We start from the raw sequence: 19,704 nt of genomic DNA on the forward strand, positions 1-19,704 counted from the left end.
CCCAGAGAACTTTCTCTTTTCTCCTATTCCTCATCTCACATCACTCAGATGCCTTCTGCTACTATCTTAATCATTGTTTTTCACAGGAAGAGATGAAAAAGGGAAAGGGAAATAAGCCTTTATATAAGAGTCTTCTATGGCCGTATCCTCATTTTACACTTGAGGAAACTGAGGCAAGCAGGTTAAGTGACTTGTCCAAAATCACATAGCAGTGTCTAAAGCCGAATTTGAACTCGGGCCTTCCTGACTCCAGGCCCAATATTCTATCCACTGCACCACCTTCTCCTTGCCAGAGCAAACCCCTCTACTTAAACAAGTGACCCCCATTCCATTCTGTCTTCTCCAGCCAATTGCCTCCTCCACATAATTCTCACTCTCAGCTTATCTTCAACTTCTCCCTTTCTGCTGGCAGCTTCCCTGCCTCCTGCAAACATGTCTGTCCATCCATCCCTGCTAGCTCCTGACCTTCCTCTGTCTTCTCTTTCATGACTGACTTTGAGAAAGCCCTCCACCATAGTTGCCTCCCCTCCCTCTCCTCTGCTTCTTAACTTCCAGCCTCACCATTCCACTGAAGCTGCTCTCTGTAATGGGGCTGATGACCTCTTAGTCATCAAATCCATCGGCCTTTTCTCAGTCCTCCTTCTTGACTTTTCTGCAGCCTTTGATACTGTCCATCACTGTCAATCTTCTCCTCCTTTATATTCTCTGCCCTCCCCTGTCTGCCCCCTCTCAGTCTTCTTTGCTAGCTCTTCATCCAGGTCATGCCTACTAACCGTGGGTGTTAGGGCTCGGTCTTGGGCCCTCTGTACTATTTCACTTGGTGATCTTATCAGCCCCCCTGGATTCAATTATCACCTCTCTGCTGACAATTCTCAAATCTACTTATCCAGTCCTAACCTCACTGCTGAGCTCCATGCTCATGTCTCCAGCTGCCCATTGGACATCTCAGACTGGATGTCTCATAAGATACCTTAAACTTAACCCTTCTGAGAGTAGTGACCTGGGAGGGTCACTTTGGTCTAGAAATTTACCAGGGTGGTGGATGAGGCTTTGGGAGAGTATGGGGACACACCCCATCCAGGAACTACAGCAGCTGGTTTGCTCTTGGTTCCAAAACTGGAGAGAGGTTGGGGTGACAAAGAAAGGGCCACCAATCTGGAGAGCAGAGCTTCTAGGCTGAAGGTGGGGGTGGTAGAGTACGAGAGAGGAAGGAGTGAAGGGAAGCTTGGTAGTCAGGGCTGATCTGAAGTAGTGATCTACGAGAGATAGTCACTAAACAGGAGAGCGAGTAGAAGCAACAATGTGAGTGACTATTTCTAGGTGTTTTATCAGTCTCTTGCTTTTTTCTGTAATCTCTGTCGAGGATTGAGTTGGACATGTTGGTGTTCTGTATGTTTTGTTAATTAAAAATTAAAAGTTTACTGGAGAGAACAAAAATTGTCAAATTGCCTTGTATCAGTGAGGCCCAGTTGAGAATAGATAACAAATTTATAGTGGACCCAGTCAACACAGGGGCAAGTTTTGAGTGGCATCAGAACAAGAGGGCAAGCAAAAGTTCTGAGAGTAAAGGCTGGTGTATAGTTGAACTGGTTAACCATTGTGTCAAAACTCTTAAGGACTGGAAGCCACATTAAATATGGTTTAAGTGGAGGAAGGCGGAGGAAGAAGGCAGAAGAGACTGTAATCAGGGAAGAGAATTTCAGCCTTAAGGATTGTGGAGGTCACATGTTGCCATCTGTGTGGGTGGCTGAGGTATAAAAGGTCAGAGGAACGGGAGTGGAGGCTGGGCTTTTCATAAGGATATCATTAGGTATATTGAAGTCCCTGAGTGTGAGGGCAAGAGTTGGGGTAGAGAGAAGACTGAGCCAGACACTGAACTCCTTAAGAAAAGAAAAGTAAACTGGAGCGTGGTAAGGGATGGCATCAAGGGTCTGAACGGGGTAGGGGGTGGAGACAGAGGGAGTGAATCTCAGAGGAGGAAAGGTGGCTGCTAGATTTGCAAGCAGAGGGTGGGCCGGGGTCTGTAAGCGGGATTGAGGAGCATAGAGTATTCCTACTTCTCCTTATGCCGTGCACAAAGTAACAAGTAGGTGTTGATAAATGTTCAGCTTATCAAACTTGATAAACATTTGGTGAATTGAGTTGAATCCAAGTGGTCAGAGGCCCTTGAGCAAAGGCTTTTGGGTTTGGTGGTGAGGTTCAGGGGAGTCGCGAGCACAGCTGCCTGCTGGGAGTGCTCTGAGGATGAGCTTTCCTGCAGACCACTTTTCCCAAGATCAGCTACGAAGGAGCAAGGAGACAGAGGCAGCTTGAGTGGGCAGGGTGGGTGGCCAAATGCAGACAGTTAAAAACTGGTCTCAGTGGTTTTGAATACTTCTTGGATGATGGCGTGACATGGCGTTAAAAACATTTATTGCTCTGCCATTGCCTTTTCTGCACCAAGCCTGCTGGAGACATTTTTTTCTGTGTACTATTAGGTTTCTTTCTCGGGTTGAAAATGAACAGGGGCACCTTCCTTCCCCTTTAAATAAGCTGCTGCTGCTGCTGCTGCTGCTGCTGCTGCTAGGGAGAAGGAATATTCAATTGTGTGAGAAGGTGAAGGCAAAAAAACTACACCTCTCCCCCCCAATCTGGTTTTGTTTTTCAGGACTCAAAGCCACCTATTATTTCATTACAAAAGCTAATTGTAAGGGAGGTAGCAAATGAGGAAAAAGCAATGTTTCTGATCAGTGCCTCAATGAAAGGACCAGAAATGTATGAAATTTATACCTGCTCCAAAGAAGAGAGAAATTCATGGATGACCCAGATCCGCAGAGCTGTGGAAAGGTAAATAAAACTTTGGAAGGGTTTTCTTTCCCATTTGTGCATTTGCTCCCTTCAGAGTGAGTATTTTACCTTCATGAACAAAAGAAAGTTAACTGTGTTTTAGTTCTTGTAGCACCACCTAGAGACTGTTTTACAAAAGCTAAACAGCCAATGTGGGTTCTGTAACGCAGTGAGGAGAGTTAGTTTTCTGCTCTCTTCCAGCCCTTTGTGAGGGGCTGGCCTGGGGGAGGGGGAGGGATTCCCTTGTCTCAGAAGAGCAGATAGCACTGTCCCCCATCTGCCTGAGAAGGGCTGAGCAGTCTGTGTTTGACAATAGTTCAGCCTTTGAGATGCTCAAAAGACTTCCTATTTTTCCAGCCAGATTGTAGGGCCTGTGCATTCATTGCTAGTTTTACCTACATCGAAGTCCAGAGGCCTGGGCATCGGTGGATTCCAGATTTTTGTATTCTAGATGGAGCGTTCTTCATGACAGCAACAAGTTGTTTGCAAACTTAATTTCCCCCTTTAAACTGGTTTGTCTCCTTGCCTTGTTTCTTTCCCCCACTGCACTTTCTGTCCGCTTTTACTCAGGCACCCTTTCAATCCTGTTATGTCAGCCTTGGCTTTTAGCTAGCTCTGGGCAGGCAAACCCATTTTGTGTCCTAGAAAAACTTTGCTTCCTCAGAGCACTTTCTGGGTCCTATTCCCTCTTTCTGGAATGCTTTTCCTTTTCTCTCTGCCAAATGGTTTCACCATTGGAAACTCACCGCTTCTAAGAAGGCTTCCTAGGCTAATCCCGTCCACATTTTCTCATTCCAGCAGTCCATCAGTGTTGCATATGGCTGAGGCTAAGTGTTGATAGCACCTAGCACAGAGCCTTCAAATAAATGTTGACTGACTTTTCTTTCTGTTGAGGGTGTTCTTGCGGACTCTGTGCTCTCCCCTTCTTAAGGTGTGAGCTCTCTGATGTTGAAGGTTGTGTATATACTTTCCTTTTCAACTCATGCTTTGTGCAGATAGAGTTCTCCACAGATATCTGCCGGTTTGTTTCTTCCAGCTCCTTCTGTCTTTTTTTCCTAAGCTAGTGATGAACAAACAGGTTTTGCTCAATTAAAGAACTTCTTAGCACCTCTCTCTGTTAGATGCCTCAGAAGAGCAGTGTCCCTTTTTAAGAAACCAGAGAATGACCCAGAGGAAAGCACACAGGCAGGTCATAGCAGTGTCCCTCTCTTCTTCCCTCAGTTGCCCTGATGGGGAGGAAGAACCGTTCGGTGAGGCCGAAGAAGACAGAAAAATGGCTGAAGCCCGAGCTGTAAAATTAAAAGAATTCCAAGGTAAAGGGGTCGGGAGCAAATTCTACCAGGGAAGTCTGAACTGGGAGGGGGGCAGTTCTCACTCATGTTCTGAGACAGCTGTGGGCAGCAGAAAACAATGGGGGGGGGTGGACGCTAGGCTTGTAAATCTAGACATTGCCCTCTTTTACCCTTGACCTAAACTCTCACTCGTTTGTGAATCAGTCATAAGTTTGTAGGTTTAGAACTGGAAGAGACCTTGGAAGTCACCTAGTCCAGGCCCTTCATTTTATAGATGAGGAAATCAAGTCATGGAGAAGTGAAGAGGCACAGAAAGTCTGTGGCAGAGCTCAATTTGAACCCAAATCTTCTGACTGTAGATCCAGTGCTGTCGAGAGTTGCCAACAGCTTGTGGTTTGGTTTCAGTCCAGTATGTGAGGGGGGAAAAAAAATGGAAATGGTTGTCCTTTCCCAGGATCCTCCTCAGGCATCTTGTTGGGTAGGCAAGGAGAAAGAGGAGGGTTAGAGAAGCCAGGAATCAGAAGGGACAGGTGGAGGTCAGCCAAGAGCAGAGCTGGACCCTAATTACTTTGTAGCACCAAATGAACCACCCTGACCAGGCCAGTGTCCTTGGGCTGTGAGTGGCCTCTCTGGAGCTGGGCGTCTTCTACAGTGAGCTAGGGGAGCAGTCCCTGATCGAGGTGGAAGGGCCGTGCTGTGGGCACCATAATGGGGTCATCCTGGGGACCAGTCAGCAGAGCACATCAGGTGGGGAATGTCGGGGAGGATGTGAGCCACGGCTCCTGGATGCCTCCCAGCTAGGACAGTGTTAATAATACAGCTTGTTGGGTATAACCATTTCTGTTTCATTGTCATCTGAAGGAATTCTTGAGATTTTTGTACTCCTCAGGGACCCTTTGCCTTTTGGGGAGGCAGCTTAGTGCAGTACAGATAGGTGGAATGCCAGACTGGGAGTCAGGAGGCCTGGGTTTGAATCTAGTTTCAGATATTTCAGTTACTTCACCTCTAACCCAGGCATAATAATACTTGGTAAAGTTATTGTGAATGTCGTGCTTTGTAAATCCTATAGCAAGCTATAAGCACGTGAGTAGTTCTCACTGACCTAAATCACAAGTTGACTTTTTCGGCCTTCACTTTCAGCCTTTGAGTTCAATCAGAGATAGATCTTTGGCCTATGGTAACCCAGTTAATAGAAGTGATGCTTTTTAAAGTCTAAGGTATTTCAGCTCAGTCTCATGATTGTGTCTGACACATTCTCTTGTCAGGAAAATCCAGTCTAGCCTAGGTGACTTTAATGCTGGTGCTTAGTCACTTTGCCCCCAAACACCAGCAGCACTGAGAGGTTTCTGTTGTACAAGTCATAAATTGACATGTATTATAAATAAGACATAAATTGACACCCTTTTAACTGTACTCCTTTTCTTAGAGCGTTTAAGCAAGAAAGATGAACTGATTGCCCAAAGTCTCAATGAGAAACAGCAGATTTATTTGGAAATGGCTGAGATTAACAGCTTTGAAGATCTTCCTCCTGGCTCGCAGTCCAGGTTCTTTTTCCGAGGAGGGGAACCCTCAGAGAACCTGCAAGGCGATGTGATTCTGAAGTCGGCAATATCTGAAGGTAGGTAGCAAAAACCTTCTAAATGGTGGCCAGGGACACTCATGATTATGAAAATGTTCCTCAGAGCCACAGGATGTAGTGGTTGGCAAGGAGTCGTCGACCACCCAGTCCAACCCCTTCATTTTAGATTTTGGGGCGGGGGAGTGGCAGTTGGGGTCACACAGCTAGTAAGTGTCAAGTGTTTGGTCTGAGGCCGGATTTAAACTCAGGTCCGATGCTCTGTCCACCGCGCCACCTAGCTGCCCCTCAACCCCTTCATTTTACAAAAGGTGAAACTGAGGTACAGAGAGCCGGTCAGTGACTCACCTGAGGCACATATCTATGAGGAGGTGGTTCTAGATGCGGAATATCGTAGATCTGATATGCCGGGCCGCGCGCATTGACTCATCCCACATTCATTATGAAGCCCAGGGTTAAGGAATGAAAGAGACCCACCTGGTCTGTCCTCATGATAAGGGCGCAGTGCTGGACCTTGGGTGTGCTTTCACACGTGTATTCATGGATGGAGCTGCTGTCTGTTTCTCCTTGGTTATTCTGAATGCACATGGCAGAAAATGAAACTTTCTTGCATCGATGGACCAAACCTATGGGGGGTGGGCACTGTGTTGAAGCCACATCCCTGGATCAGATTTCATTACGGACTATTTTGCTTTGTCTCTTCCACGGCCACAGCCTTGGCCTGCCACCTCCCCAGTGTGTACTCTTAAGGGCTGGACCGGAGAGGTTGCTTGATTCAGTGTGCATCTGTCAACACTGCTCCAAACACGGCTCAGCATGTGGACTTTAGTGATAGTTAGCGGTCATCTTCAAAGGGAAACAAATTAGAGAGCCCACATCGTATCTTTAACTTTCTGTTTAGACGTTGGTGTCTTGTTTGTTATGGCAGCAGTAATAAGGACGGTTTCGTCAGAAACCAGAACTCAAGTCCCTGTGTCAAAGTGGTGTGATGTTCTGTGTTTCTTTCCTAGTATCTGACCGCCTTATTATGTGGCTGCAATAATTCTGTGCTCTCTCTCTTCCTTTCTCTAGTTGAGAATATCCAGAACCTGATCTACAAACAGCTGGGGAGCGTCAGCTGTCGAGGTGAAGATGGCGGCAGTGGGGATGACCCCTCATTACCCCGGAGAGCAGAGACCTTTGGAGGCTATGACAGCAGTGCAAATCCAAATAGAAGTAAGCACCCCGACACACTGAGAGAGTGAGGGACAGCTTTTCTGCCTTTTCGAATGATGAAGTTGCTCTGTCTATTTGATCTTTAAACAGTGCCCCCAGTGAATACTGTCCCTCCTCCCCCCTCCCCCCTCTCCCAAGCGACGTCATCAGGGACCCCATCTTTACTTGAATGTAATGCTTCCCGCTCCGGTCTTGGTGCACTCAGACAGCCCAGTCGACATCAGTGTCATCTTTTAGTCTACTTTGTTCTCTTGGTATTCTCCAAGTTCTTTGAACGGGATGTTATCTGGCTTCTCTGGAAACGCTGCAGATCTGACAGAGCTCTGCCGTGCATGAATGACCTGGAGAGACCTTTCATTGTAACTTTTTCCGTAGACATCCCTAGAGCTATTTCTAAAAAGACACTCAAATCCATCTCCAGTTGGCTTCTCCGCTCTCCTTCTTTGGCCAGTCTCGACAGGTCTCTTCCTGGTTTCATGCTGTTGTCTTCAGTCGCAGAACCTTCTGGCCCTGCCCCCTGTACACGTAACCAGTGGAAATTCAAAACTGAGAACTAAACCCACCCGCTTGGGTGTCAGAATGTTGCTTAATCACCAATTTTGGAACTTGAAGGTTGCTCTGATAATTGGCAAGCTTGTTTCTAATTCCAAATGCTAGTCTTTCTGGTTCCAAAATTAAATTTGGTCTATGTGACATTCTAGTGAGACTGTCTTAGGACTTTTTTTTTTGTCTGTTTTTAAGATGCTAGTTTTAAGAAAAAGGTCTACAATAGTGATGCCTGGTTTAAAGACCGGAGAAATCCTTTTACCAGCTCAGACTCGCAGCTTGGTGACCTTTCAGGAGATTCTGAAGAAGGATCACAGACAGTATGTTTTTCTTCATTCTAATTCTCTGTGTTTTAAAATTGAGTTTATAATGATGAAGCATACTATCCGCCTCCAAAGAACTAATATGCTTTGAATACAGACTGAAGCATGTTATTTTTCACTTTCTTTTGTTTAAGTCTTCTTATACATAATGACTAGTATGGAAATGTTTTTATGTGATTGTGCATGTGTAACCTATGTCTGAGTGCTTACTGTCCCTGGGGAGGGAAGGATAGACTTTGGAATTGAAAACTTAAAAAACAAACCAAAGAAAACACCAACAAATGTCTAAAAATTGTTTCAACATGTGATTGGGGGGGAAATAAAATCTATTTTAAAAAATAAAATTGAGGCCAACCGCATGCAAATGGGGAGCAAAGAGCATGCAAACTCCCCCACTCAGAACAGCGCGCCCCCTGCTGGGAGTGAACGTACCAGCCGTAGTGGGAAAAGCAGCCAGGGTTGATGGCCATGTCATCAGAAGGGGGCCCGGCCTCATTGAGTGCGAGCGATGGAAAGAGTGATCAGGGAAAGACTTTAAGATGAAAGCAGGCTTCTTAGCTATGGAACAGACTGTCCAGAAAGCACATTGGTGGGGCGGGGGAAGTTTCAGAACCATTGGAGTGTAGGAATTAGGATGGGGTAGCAGAGAGAATTTAGTCTGCTCAGGGCCCTCCCTCAATGTCCAACCTTGTAGCCAGTGACGACAAGGCTTGCGAAGCCTGGGGGGCCTGGCTACCAGTGTGACCTTGGGCCTTGGTCTTTCTAAGCCTCAGCTTCCTTAGCAGTTCAGTCTAGGACTTTTTCAATTGCCCCGTGCTTCTTAATTATAAACTTAAAATTATGTGATATCATTAACTATGCAATCACATATACTATTAACTATAAAATAATATGTGCTATACTAAATATAATTACATATTACATATAATGTTACACTTTTTATTAACAATATGATTATATGTTATTTTCTATGTAATAGAAACTAATTTGTATCCTTCTGTGGTTTTCCCTTCAGACCGAGGTTACCCGAGTGGATTGGAACAGCACGTCACCAGGCACAATGGAACCTGAGGTACGGTACTCCGGAGCAGTCCTCTTGGCTTTCTAGTCAGCCCAGAACTTACCCACGTGCTTCTGTAACGGCCGGGCCCAGCCCTTTGTGATCAGGCTGCAGGCCTGGTGACGCTGCTGTCTCAGAGGTCACCACCCCCCTCACTGACAAATCTAGTGAAGGTTTTTTCATCTTTATAGCCTCCTTGCCTTTTTTGCAGTTTTTAGCACTGCTTCCTATGTGGCTGCTTTTTGGTCAGGGTTTGCCTGGATCCTGGTCTTCATTTCTGTGCTGTTGAAGTGAATATTCACATAAAAGCCTATGCTTGGCCCTCTTTTTCTATCTTTATACTCTCTCCTTTAACAGTCTTTTTAATCTCAGGACTTTTAACTCCTGTCTCTGTGCCCACGACTTCTGTACCTTTACTTCTCATCCTGACCTCTCTTCTGAACTCATTTCATCCCCTGACACAGAGATGCAGAATGTGACGGGCATTTTGGATGTAGTCAGTGGGGTGATTTGCTTTGCTTCACTGCATTGTTGTTCAGCAGTTTCAGTCGTGTCCAACTCTTCATGACCCCGTTTGGGGTTTTCTTGGCAGAGATACTGGAGTGGTTTGCCGTTTCTTCCTCCAGCTCATTATATAGATGAGGAAACTAAGGCAGTCAGTGTAAAATGACTTACCCAGGGTCACACAGCTAGTAAGTACCTGAGGATTTGAATTCAGGAAAATGAATCTTTCTGACCCCAGAGCCGGAGGGCTTTCCACTGCACCGCCTTAGGCTGCCCCTTGCTTCACTATTCATGTTTATTACAAGGCTTTGGTCTTTCTTCCTTCCTTCCTTTCTTTCTTTCTCTTTAAATGTAGGGTGGGAGAATGGGAAAGAAAAAATAAATACTTGTTAATTTAAAAAAAGAGGTTTAAAAACTGCTTGTTAAGACTTCTCTACCAGGGTGTACTAAACCAACCTTAAGCTTCTTCCTCCTACTCTCACTGCTTCTGTGTGGCACATCTCTCCATTCAGTTTGCCATTTTTGTAATCATCTTTGCCTCTTGTGTCTCACTTACAGAGGCTTGCCAGTTCCATCGCCACTGCATATTCTGCATCATCCCTCATCTGTATTCCACTGCCACCACCCTAGTTAGTGCAAGTCTTTATTATCACCCCCCTGAGCCACCGCTTCCTACCCCCTCACCCCCAATCAGTGCTCCATATGCCAGGGGCATCTCCTTAGGCCTAGATCTCCTAGCTCTGGCTGCACTCAGCTCCAGCCCCTCTGCCCAATAGGCAAGGCCCCCACCATTCTGTCTTCCCAGCTTTAGTTTGTATTACTTTTTTCCGTGCACTCTTATTTCTCATTGAAACTGGACTTGAGTCTCGTCTGAAAACACGCATTGTGCTCCCCCAGATCTGTGCCTCTAGTTTCTTGTACCTAGGATACTTGCCCTCCTCCTCTCGCCTGTTGAACACCTTTTTCCTTTAAAGCCCAAGTCAGCTGCCACATCTTTCATGCACCTTCCCTGATTCCTTTGGTCAGTAATGGCCTCACCATATCACCACAGGCACTTAGACTGTAATGGGGCAGTGGATGTCTCATCCGTCTGCTAGACTCTTTCCATAAGCTTTTGAGTTTTAAATTTTCTCCCCATCCCTCCCCACCTCTCACCCCAAGACAGCGCACAATCTGATATAGGCTGTACATGTACATTCCTATTAAACATATTCTCACATCAGTGATGTTGTAAGGAAGAATTAGAACCAATAGGAGGAACCACCAGAAAGAGGAAACAAAGCACAACGGAAGAAAAAAAGTAGCAAATAGTATGCTTCGTTCTGTATTCAAACTTCATAGTTCTTTCTCTGGACATGGATAGCATTTTCCATCATGAGGCCTTTCGAGATCCTTGCATTGCTGAGAAGAGCTAAGTCTGTCAATATTAGTCATTGCGCAATGTGGCTGTACCATGTATGATGTTCTCCTGGTTCTACTCACTTCACTCAGCATCAGTCCACCCAAGTCTTTCCTGGTTTTTCTGAAGTCCGCCTGCACATCATTTCTTATAGCACAATAGTATGCTTTTACACTCATATATCACAACTTGTGCAGCCATTCCCCAGTTGATGGGCATCCCCTCAATTTCCAGTTCTTTTCTGCTAGACTCTTAGCTCCATAAGGAGCTACCTAGCACAATGCTGTGTACACAGTAGGTACTTGATAAATGTTTATTGTTGTTTCTACTCCCCCACCTAAATACAGATTCAAGCCAGTGACGTTTTCTTCTAAAAACCTTTCTTTCCTTTTTCTTCTCAGCTTGTACAGAGAATACAGACTTTATCCCAGTTGCTTCTCAACCTTCAGGTAAAACACAGATATTTGGAAAATAAATTAATCACTTGTTTTTATATAACTTGTAGTCCAAGAGAGGACATAATTTTAAGTAATATTTTAATGTAATGGTGACAGAAACTGTGCCCTGTTGAACAGAGACACCTCCCCCCCCCCCCCCCCAGTCCTGATGCTCCCTGACCGTGGTTTGTGCTTGGTCTTTCAGGCAGTGGTCGCTCAGCAGGATAGCTGCATTGAAATGCAGAGGGCCATGATCCTGGACCGAGAAAAACAATACAGACTGCAGTCAACACGTGGAAACTTCCTGTTAGAACAGGAGAAACAGCGGAACTTTGAGAAGCAGAGAGAAGAGCTGGCCAACGTACAGAAACTCCAGAACCAACTTAAGCAGGAACAGCAGCGCTGGGAGCGAGAGCGCAGCCGGCAGCAGAAAGAACTGGAACACACGGAGGCCCGGCTGCGGGAGCGCGAGAATGAGTCCCGGCAGCTCAGAGAGCGGCTGACCCAGGACAAAGAGGAGCTGGACCGGCAGCGGGAGGCCTACCAGCATGACCTGGAGAGGCTCCGAGAGTCCCAGCGAGCTGTGGAGAAGGAAAAGGAGCGGATCGAGCTTCTGAAAAAATGGAAGAAGCAGAGCACTGTGCCTGGCCCCTTCCCTCCCGAAGGGGCAGAGGTGAGGCGACCGTGTTCTTTTGGAGGGCTTGGCTTTGAAAAGACCTGGGAGGGAGGGAGTTCTTCGTCTTAGCCTCTGGCTGCAAACTGAATTTTCCTTCTGATCAGAACCAGAGCTTTGTGGCTTTGGCAGTGGAACTAGTTTGATAGGGGGATGTAATTAAAACTAACCCTATTGGGAAATTCAAAGCTGCCAGGTCCTGTATGTAGATTTTAAAAAGGCTGATTGTGCACCTTCAGGGCTGAGACTCACTGTGAGATTTTGGTGAGGGTAGTTTTTTAATCCTTGCCCTGTCTTCCAGTGGCTTAGCCAGTCCTCCCAGCTTTTTGTCCTATGCGTATCTGATGTGATTCTATTCAAGTCGATAAAAATGTTAAATAGCACATAGCTTTGGGCTGCACCACTGGAAACCAGCTTCCAGCAGACTCCTTGGGCCTGGCCATTCAACCATTTCTGAATCCATCTACTTGTGTCGTCATTTGCTTTGATAAATGTGAAGTCAGACTGCAGCTGCAACATTCCCTTGCTTTATCAGTTTAGTAACCATGGAAAAGAAGGAAGTAAGCTTTGGTCTGCTCTAAGTGGAACCACACAAATGCCAGGAAATGAGGTTGCCCACCTTTCTTCCTTTCCATGAGCAGAGCAGGCTTGATAGGGATCTGCCAGACTGCTTCTTTGTACACACTTTGCTTTTCTAGATGTACATTAACCATCAAATCAGTGTGTTCTAGAATTTTGTCGTTTGGCTGAGATGTTGGTGAAGGGATTCATTTGATAAGGTCCCTTCTAGCTGCAGAATCAGTGTGATTTCATGATTGAAAATGGCTCAGGAAAGAAGTCCTAAGTGTTAAGGGAGTTGGAAAATGAATCGCAGTCTTGAATTTTATTAGAATAAAACAATTATTGAAGTGAACCAGAGTATAACCTGAATGCCCTGAAAAACCCCAGTTACTCAGTTGTCCAAAATATTTGAGTGTCTAGATACTGAAGGATACAAGTCCTGGTCCCTGCCCATTATCAGGGAACCATGGGCTCTGCCTTGAGGCAGGGTTTCCTGATGTGCTTAAACAGAAAAGTGCTGGAGGAAATGCGGGGGGATGGAGCAGGGCTGGCCCTGCTGGATCAAAGGGAGTCAGAGCTGAACATGGTTTTCTCTTCTAGGGCCATGCCCTGAGCACCTCCTCTAGTTTCAATGGTGAAGGCCTCGAAGGGGCTGTGCAGCTGACCAAGTCCTTAGGGAGGACCAGCACCCTATCGTCCGGCTCTGATTACTCGGAGCGTCCAGAAGTGGCTCGTCGCGACAGCACAACGGCAGAGGGCCGCCTGGTGAAGAGCGACGTGCCGATTCAGCTCCTGAGCGCCACCAACCAGATCCAGAAGCAGGCTGCTGTCCAGCAGCAGATCCCCACCAAGCTGGCCGTGCTCACCAAAGGGAGCAAGGAGAAAGGAGGGAAAAGCAAAGCTTCCCAGCGGTCCGACAGCTCCAGTTAGTGTTTCCGCCGGTACCCCCTCTCCTTGGGTGCTCTGAGAGCCCTTTGGACAATCCAGGCAGCCTTGGGCTGGGTTGGGTTCCTCCATTGGTAACCCCAGCTGATGACTAATGCCCAGTGCCCTCTTCCCACAGCAGACCTGACAGTCCTGGTACAAGGCACATGGGCCACTTTGCTGGGGCAGAGGAGAAGCCAGTCACCACTGGGCAGGGAAATAGCAGGGCTTTAAGGGGTTTAAAGTCATTGCTATTGATAGATACAATTCACCGGGAATCTTGATCGGTAATAAATTGAAACACTCATTCTTTGAAAAGAAAGCAGAACCTATTGAACCCGGTGACCCTCCTGAAGTCACCTATTTAGAGACGTCTTTTTTCTCTATCTCGGTCACTAGAAAGGAGGTGGAGGGATTGCCAGAGTAGGGACGCCTCAAATGAGCTACCCTGAGTCTTTGGGGGTGGAGGCTGGGTTGGAAGCCAGCACTAAAGGACTTTCACAGTTGCAAAAACAGAAGCACAAGCTGTATTTGCTACTGAGAAGACAATTCAAGGCTGTGATCTCTGCCAGTGAGAGACAACAGTAAAGCCACAAAGCTGGCCACTTTCTGAAAACATCTTCTTAAAAATCCTTTTTAGCCGTGCTCCAGATGTGTGGTCTTGGGGAGCCTGGCACCGTGGCCCACAGAGAGAGTGACGCCTCTCGGCTGCTGGGGTGTGGTTTGTGGTTGGGCAGCTGCATGGCTCCCCAAAACAGACCTGGCTGTAGTTATGACACAGAACGGAAGACTGCTTCCAGAAAAAAGAGAGCAGAGCAGGGGGAGCTTCCGATGAGAGGCAGAAGCCAGGTAGCTCTTTAGCTTGTGATGCAGGAGCTGAGAGATAAGACCCAATGAGGAGGGAGCCTGGCTCTCCTCGCCTTGTTTGGGCATCACACTGCCCAGTTCCTAAGGCTTTTGTCTCCTTGTTTGAGATTTTCGTAAGGTAGATTGTTAGCAAACAGTTACTGCTGTTTGTGAAAAAGAGAGGGCAGGGGTTCCACCCCCTGTGGATCAGGTGTATGAAGTCTAAAACAACCTCCTGTGCTTGTTCTGACACAAAACTCTTCAGTGATTGGCGATGGACCAGGGGCTCTGTGTATGTTATTCTCTGTCTTCATGTGAATTTGAGGTGGAGACTTAGATTCAGAGGCTTCTGAGATGGTAGGTGCCTCTTGGCCTTGCCCAGGGGCGTATGACAATGTCCATGGTGAAAGGCCGACACATCTCTCCTGTCTGCTTGTGTGTCAGCAGAGGGGGAAGAAATGAAAACCCTCACTGTTTCCCATTGTCATCTAAAGGGTTCCTATCTAGAGACTGGCAGCCCTTCATAGATCCCTAGACTTGGGGAGCGGGGGGGGGGGGGGGTGGAGACAATCTCAAGGACTCAAGGACAGTCGTTGGAAATCCCTCTCCTTTTTTTCAGCCTCCTTTGACCTAAAACAGCAACTGATGCTCAACAAGTTTATGGGCAAAGAAGAAAACACTATAAAAACCCGCCAGTCCCCGAGTCCTGTTCTGGCAAGCCAGAATGTTATCGTACATCAGGGTAAGGCCTTGGGCAGGGAGGGGCTGAGGGGCTAATGGATGTTTTGTGGGGAATCTTCTAGAATGAGATGTGACTGTTGACTTGGGATCACCTGGATCTTGTGTTTTTCAGAGTCATTTTTCCCAGCGGACATTCCACCCTCAGAGAGCTCTCCTCTCAGCCCAGGAAATATGTTCAGGCCAAATAGCACTCCCATCCTCTCCCCCCCAGCCCACCTACCCACACAACTCCCCTCTGAAGACGACACCAACAAGGAAGATGTGATCTTTTTCTAAACTGCTATAGTCTAGGGTGCGCCCAAGGCCATCCTCTCAGAGGGGATCTCCATGGAGACTCCAGAGCAGCAGAGACCCAGTGCCGGCTGGCGTCTCCTGTCATCTCCACAGGGACATCTGCTTCAGATGAAGCCAGGTTTTCAGTGTTCACCTGGGAGCTCCAGAGGGCTCATTGTGACAGCGTTGGCACTCGCTTTTCTCTTTTTCAGGCATAACCACTATGGACTTGAACATCGCCTAGGCATATCAATTCCAAATCTATGGATATGTTCCATCCACCATAACGTGCTCTTTTTGGTGAATTTACAATGATTCTTGGTTAAGTTTTAAATCTCTTTTTTAGAAAAAGTTTTAATTGGAAGTTGAACCATAAATGAACTAAGGAACTGTTCTAAGTGATAGGACCCCATGTGGGTAAGAGAAAAATCTATTTTCAATCTGTTTTTACAGAGCTGTGGCCAGTGGTTGCAGTTTCAGAAAGCAGTTAGGTGACAAGCCAGCAAACCAGCCATCCTAGGGTCCTGGGATTCTCTGCCCTATGCATGAGCTGGAAGGGTGGACCTAGAGTGTGGGAGTATATTGGGGCCTTAAAACTATTAACTTGGTTTCAAGGCCCCACAGGCCAATTTAGGGAATGTATCCGTTCTGGGGGAGGTGATCCTAGCAACCCGCCTTTTTCACTGTCCCAGGTTGGCAGCAGCCAGTACTGTCTGTCTTCAGAAAAGGCGCCTTAAGCTCGTCTCCACTTCTGAGGCTTTGCTGGATGTGGTACAGATTCCCAAAGCAAATCATGTTGGTTCATAGTGAACCTGAGATTGGGATATTTTCCTGATCATTGATGAAGATGCTAAATCTAAAACAATTTAGCAAAATTGAGAGTGCAATAGGTTATTGTCTTCTGGATTGTTACAGTGGATGCCCTACTAGCGGGGGCCTTTCTTATCACAAGGGCAGGATTCTGAGGTGCTGGTGTCTTCACCAATCAGCAGCTGGCTGGGAGGCAGCAACATATCAAGAATGAAGGGAATGTGGGCCCACGTAATGAAATGGAGTTTTCATTGGCAAACTGTTGGGTTATTACTTTGAAACCTCCTCATTCTGAAATTGATATGGTGAAGAAAGTGAACTTGACCATTCAGGCTGCAGTGTGTACTTATGGCAGCTCGGTGCATGGCTCCATGTTTAGGCCCAAGCCTTGTGGGGGCTCGCAGCTCCTCTGATTGTCACAGACCCACCCCAGGGTCAACGTGTTTCTCTAAGCAGATGAGTTCTCTTGGGGTTTGCCTGAGGCAGCCAGGCTTAAGCGTTGTACGTGGATGTACAGAAGCTGCAGGCCGGAGGGTCGCACAGAGCCTTCAAGTGAGGTCATACCATCTTCACAGAGCAGTCTGGGAAAACGCCATGCTCGCAGGCCAGGAAGCTGCTCAATGACAGCAGCCTGTTCTCCTTTGTGTACCCCACTCTCCCCCATCGCCCCGAAAAGCAGAGTGTGTCCTTTCTACATTGGGCTGATCGGCCTCAGGAAGTGACCAAGCCGGTTCCTGAAATGGGGACAAACACATTTTTTTAAAAAGTATTCGTCTTAGAATATTCTCATAGATATTGCGTGTTTAGTAACTGTTGAACGGAGTGGTGGTAATCGAAGAAACATTTTGTGCTGATTTTCAGTGATTAAGGAGCCAAGTCTATTGGTTCAGTTAGAGTTGCATGTAACCAATAAATCTGGAATGAAGTACATATCTCTCATATCTATCCAGTAATTAGAAGATGGCAAATTATTTGACGTTTCCTGTAGAAAGAATCATCAGTAGTCAGATGCCAGAAAAAAAACAGGATTAGTGGTGAGCACAAAACAGATTCTGTTGGAAAAACTGATTTACAGTAAAATTTTGTTGGTGTCAAGTGTCCCCCTCTTTTCTCCTCTCTGTATGAAGGTAGTTTCATAGTTTTAGAACTGGAAGTAAGCAGGGAAGTCATCTAGCCTAATACTATCACCAATGAGGAAACTGAGGCCAGCACTGGGAGTAAGTAGCAGAATCTACATTTGAACCCAGGCTCTCTGACTCTAAATCTGTCACACAGCAGTGTCACAGAAATGAAACTGTTTGCCTCTGGTTCTGTTGGACACTTGGGGAAAAAATAGCCTCAAAATCATAATACTAGGGAGGTGGCTAGACATTATTTCTCTCTGCTTCCATCCACAATCGTGTTCCAGCTTTGGCCCAAACCCTAGACTTTCAGACTTGTGCTCGGAAGGTAGTGATGTGGGACTTGCTGGGCTGATTGGAGGGTTTGGCCTGTTACCCATCATACCCAGGGAAGGATCCTGAGTTCTTCATTGGAATCGTCAACCCACAATAAAAGTTTTAGGCCTGATCGCAGGGGCTTGATTCATCTGAGGAGGGACTGTGCTTTGTAGCAAGTGAAGAGGTGTGTCCGTGAGGTCTGGGGGCCGCTTGGGCGCCTGATGAAGGGCCCTGAGAGTCTTCTGTTTCCTTATTATTAGCAGACGCTCACAGGGAAATCACTCCAAACACATACATAGGGGTTCCAAAATGTATTTGTTAATGGAGCCTGGAAGAAATCTTTCAGTTCCTTTGAGTCAAAATCAGATTTGAAAGTTGTCGTTGCAAAGCCAGGCAGGCGAGATCAACGGTCAGCGAAGAGGGAGCCTTTGTAAAGAGCCAGCATGGGACTCCTTTTAGTGCAGCCTGGTCTGGCCTCTCCAGGTCCTAGCCCTGAGTGTGCGTGGGTCCTTTGCCTGTTCACCACAGTTGGGGCACAGCCAGTTGGCTTTCTTTTTGTGATCTTGGGAGCAGCAACCTGCAAGTTTAGATTCAGATCATGTCCTTTTTGAGGCTGTTGGGATTCTGCTACTGATGTTGTACAATGCCCCTGGAGAAAGGTGAGCCTGAGCTCTTGGTCAGAAGAAAAGGCGCCAGTCTTGAGATGGCTTGTCTTTCCTAGAGAATCCTGCACCGTACCCTGGAGAGTGCCTTTCACCACAGCCCTGGAAAGACCTTTCTTTTTTCCTTTTCCACATGTTCCCAATTGTTCTGTGGCCATGCTTTCCCCCCATAAAGATTGATGGCTCTTGTGTTTTTTGCTGTGTCTACCAGAGTGCTGCATTGTGTTATGAGATGTTCCTAGAGCAAACCCGAGTTAAACCTGGGAGGTCAGGGCAAACAAGTGTGCCTGATTTTGCTAAAACCTTTTCCACATCAATTTGCAGAAGGGACCGAAAGCAGAAACCATCTTCCTTCTTACCTTCACTCTAGTAAGAGAAACCTTGGAACATTGCTTTGCCGTCTGCCCAGAAATGAATTCCTAACACTTGGGATCGTGTCTCTACCCAATCTCTTCTTTCTCCCCCACCCCTATCCCCATCCTCTCCTTCTTGAAGAAGGGGTTGTACAATCATGAGATATCATTCATTTCGATTCCTGTTATGGTTGCCGGTCCCACTCAGCAAGTGAAGTTCTGAGAGAGAAAAGTTGTGGTTTTTACCGTTTCAAAAACTCTTTCCACATTGCCCTTTGAAATGTATGTACCACACATTAAATTTCATGTGTGCCATGTTTATAATCAGTGTTTTATATTTTTGTATTGAAGTATTGGAGCACTTTAGAAAAGTTGACTTTGAATTTGTTTGATCTTGGAAGGAAAACTTCTTGTCCATAATTCTGTTGCTGTGCTCACGTAATAGTTCTTTACTGAGCTGTGATAGGGTTTGATGCTGTTTAGTCTTAGGTCCAGTCCAGTGACTTTGTGATCTAGGGATCTCATGAATCATCATGATAGGAAGTTCAGGGAATTTCAAGCCAACCACTCACTGTAGGAGAGGACCGACTGTCTTCTTCCCTGGGGTTGGGGAGGTTCCTCAGTTCTGCTAGAATGGCAAGGTTGTAAATAGTTATTCCCCTGCCAGTAGTATCCCCATCACTTCTTGTTGGTATCTAATTTTATTTGTAAAATTGATGGTTAAGTACATGTTAATATCTCTGTTGACTCGTGCACTTCGTTAATTGTACTGTGATCTTAGTTCACCTCCTGGTTTGTTGTTTTGTTTTTGTTTCTGTTTTTACAATGATTGTGCTGGCTCTTGACTGCACGATTTCAGAACAGTCTTGGAAACCGAGTACTGATTTCTAGCAATAAAAAAAATTACTAAAACAAGCCATGTGTCTGAACATCAGTTTCGTGCTGCTCTGAAAGATGGGCTTTGCTAAGGGGTAGTCGGTCCTGTGATGTCTCAGCTGAGCACAGAGCTGTGACTGCACAGTCACAGGGTGCCGTGCGCTGCCGCATGAGCCCTCCTCTCCCTCCCCACCGGCCTCCATGAATGGTGGGGGATGGGATGCGTTTGTGGTTAGTGACAACAAGAAGTTTTCCTTTGGGAGGATATCTTAACGTAAATGACAAAGCTTAAATGTTGCACCTTGGGCCTTGAGCTCATCCTTAGCTTCTTTTATTTTTTTTGGTTGGTTTTCAACTTAATTTTTCTC

General features: G+C 46.4%; 1 protein-coding gene across 10 annotated transcripts in view; it reads left to right on the plus strand.

Moving 5' to 3' along the window:
* ARHGEF18 (Rho/Rac guanine nucleotide exchange factor 18) overlaps positions 1–19,375 on the plus strand; it is a 111,866-nt gene extending 92,491 nt beyond the window's left edge. For all 10 annotated transcript variants that reach the window (XM_027844082.1, XM_027844083.1, XM_027844086.1 and 7 more), the window contains 11 exons: positions 2,648–2,826; positions 4,048–4,139; positions 5,545–5,736; positions 6,766–6,909; positions 7,651–7,775; positions 8,794–8,850; positions 11,143–11,190; positions 11,384–11,851; positions 13,013–13,337; positions 14,802–14,924; positions 15,036–19,375. In XM_027844082.1, coding sequence (XP_027699883.1) covers positions 2,648–2,826; positions 4,048–4,139; positions 5,545–5,736; positions 6,766–6,909; positions 7,651–7,775; positions 8,794–8,850; positions 11,143–11,190; positions 11,384–11,851; positions 13,013–13,337; positions 14,802–14,924; positions 15,036–15,199 — 1,917 coding nt within the window. In that variant the 3' untranslated portion in view covers positions 15,200–19,375. The remainder of the gene's footprint in view (positions 1–2,647; positions 2,827–4,047; positions 4,140–5,544; positions 5,737–6,765; positions 6,910–7,650; positions 7,776–8,793; positions 8,851–11,142; positions 11,191–11,383; positions 11,852–13,012; positions 13,338–14,801; positions 14,925–15,035) is intronic.
* Positions 19,376–19,704: the final 329 nt, after the last annotated feature.

The sequence above is a fragment of the Vombatus ursinus genome, unplaced genomic scaffold (genome assembly GCF_900497805.2).
Source record: "Vombatus ursinus unplaced genomic scaffold, bare-nosed wombat genome assembly UNPS02014935.1, whole genome shotgun sequence".
Lineage (NCBI taxonomy): Eukaryota > Metazoa > Chordata > Mammalia > Diprotodontia > Vombatidae > Vombatus > Vombatus ursinus.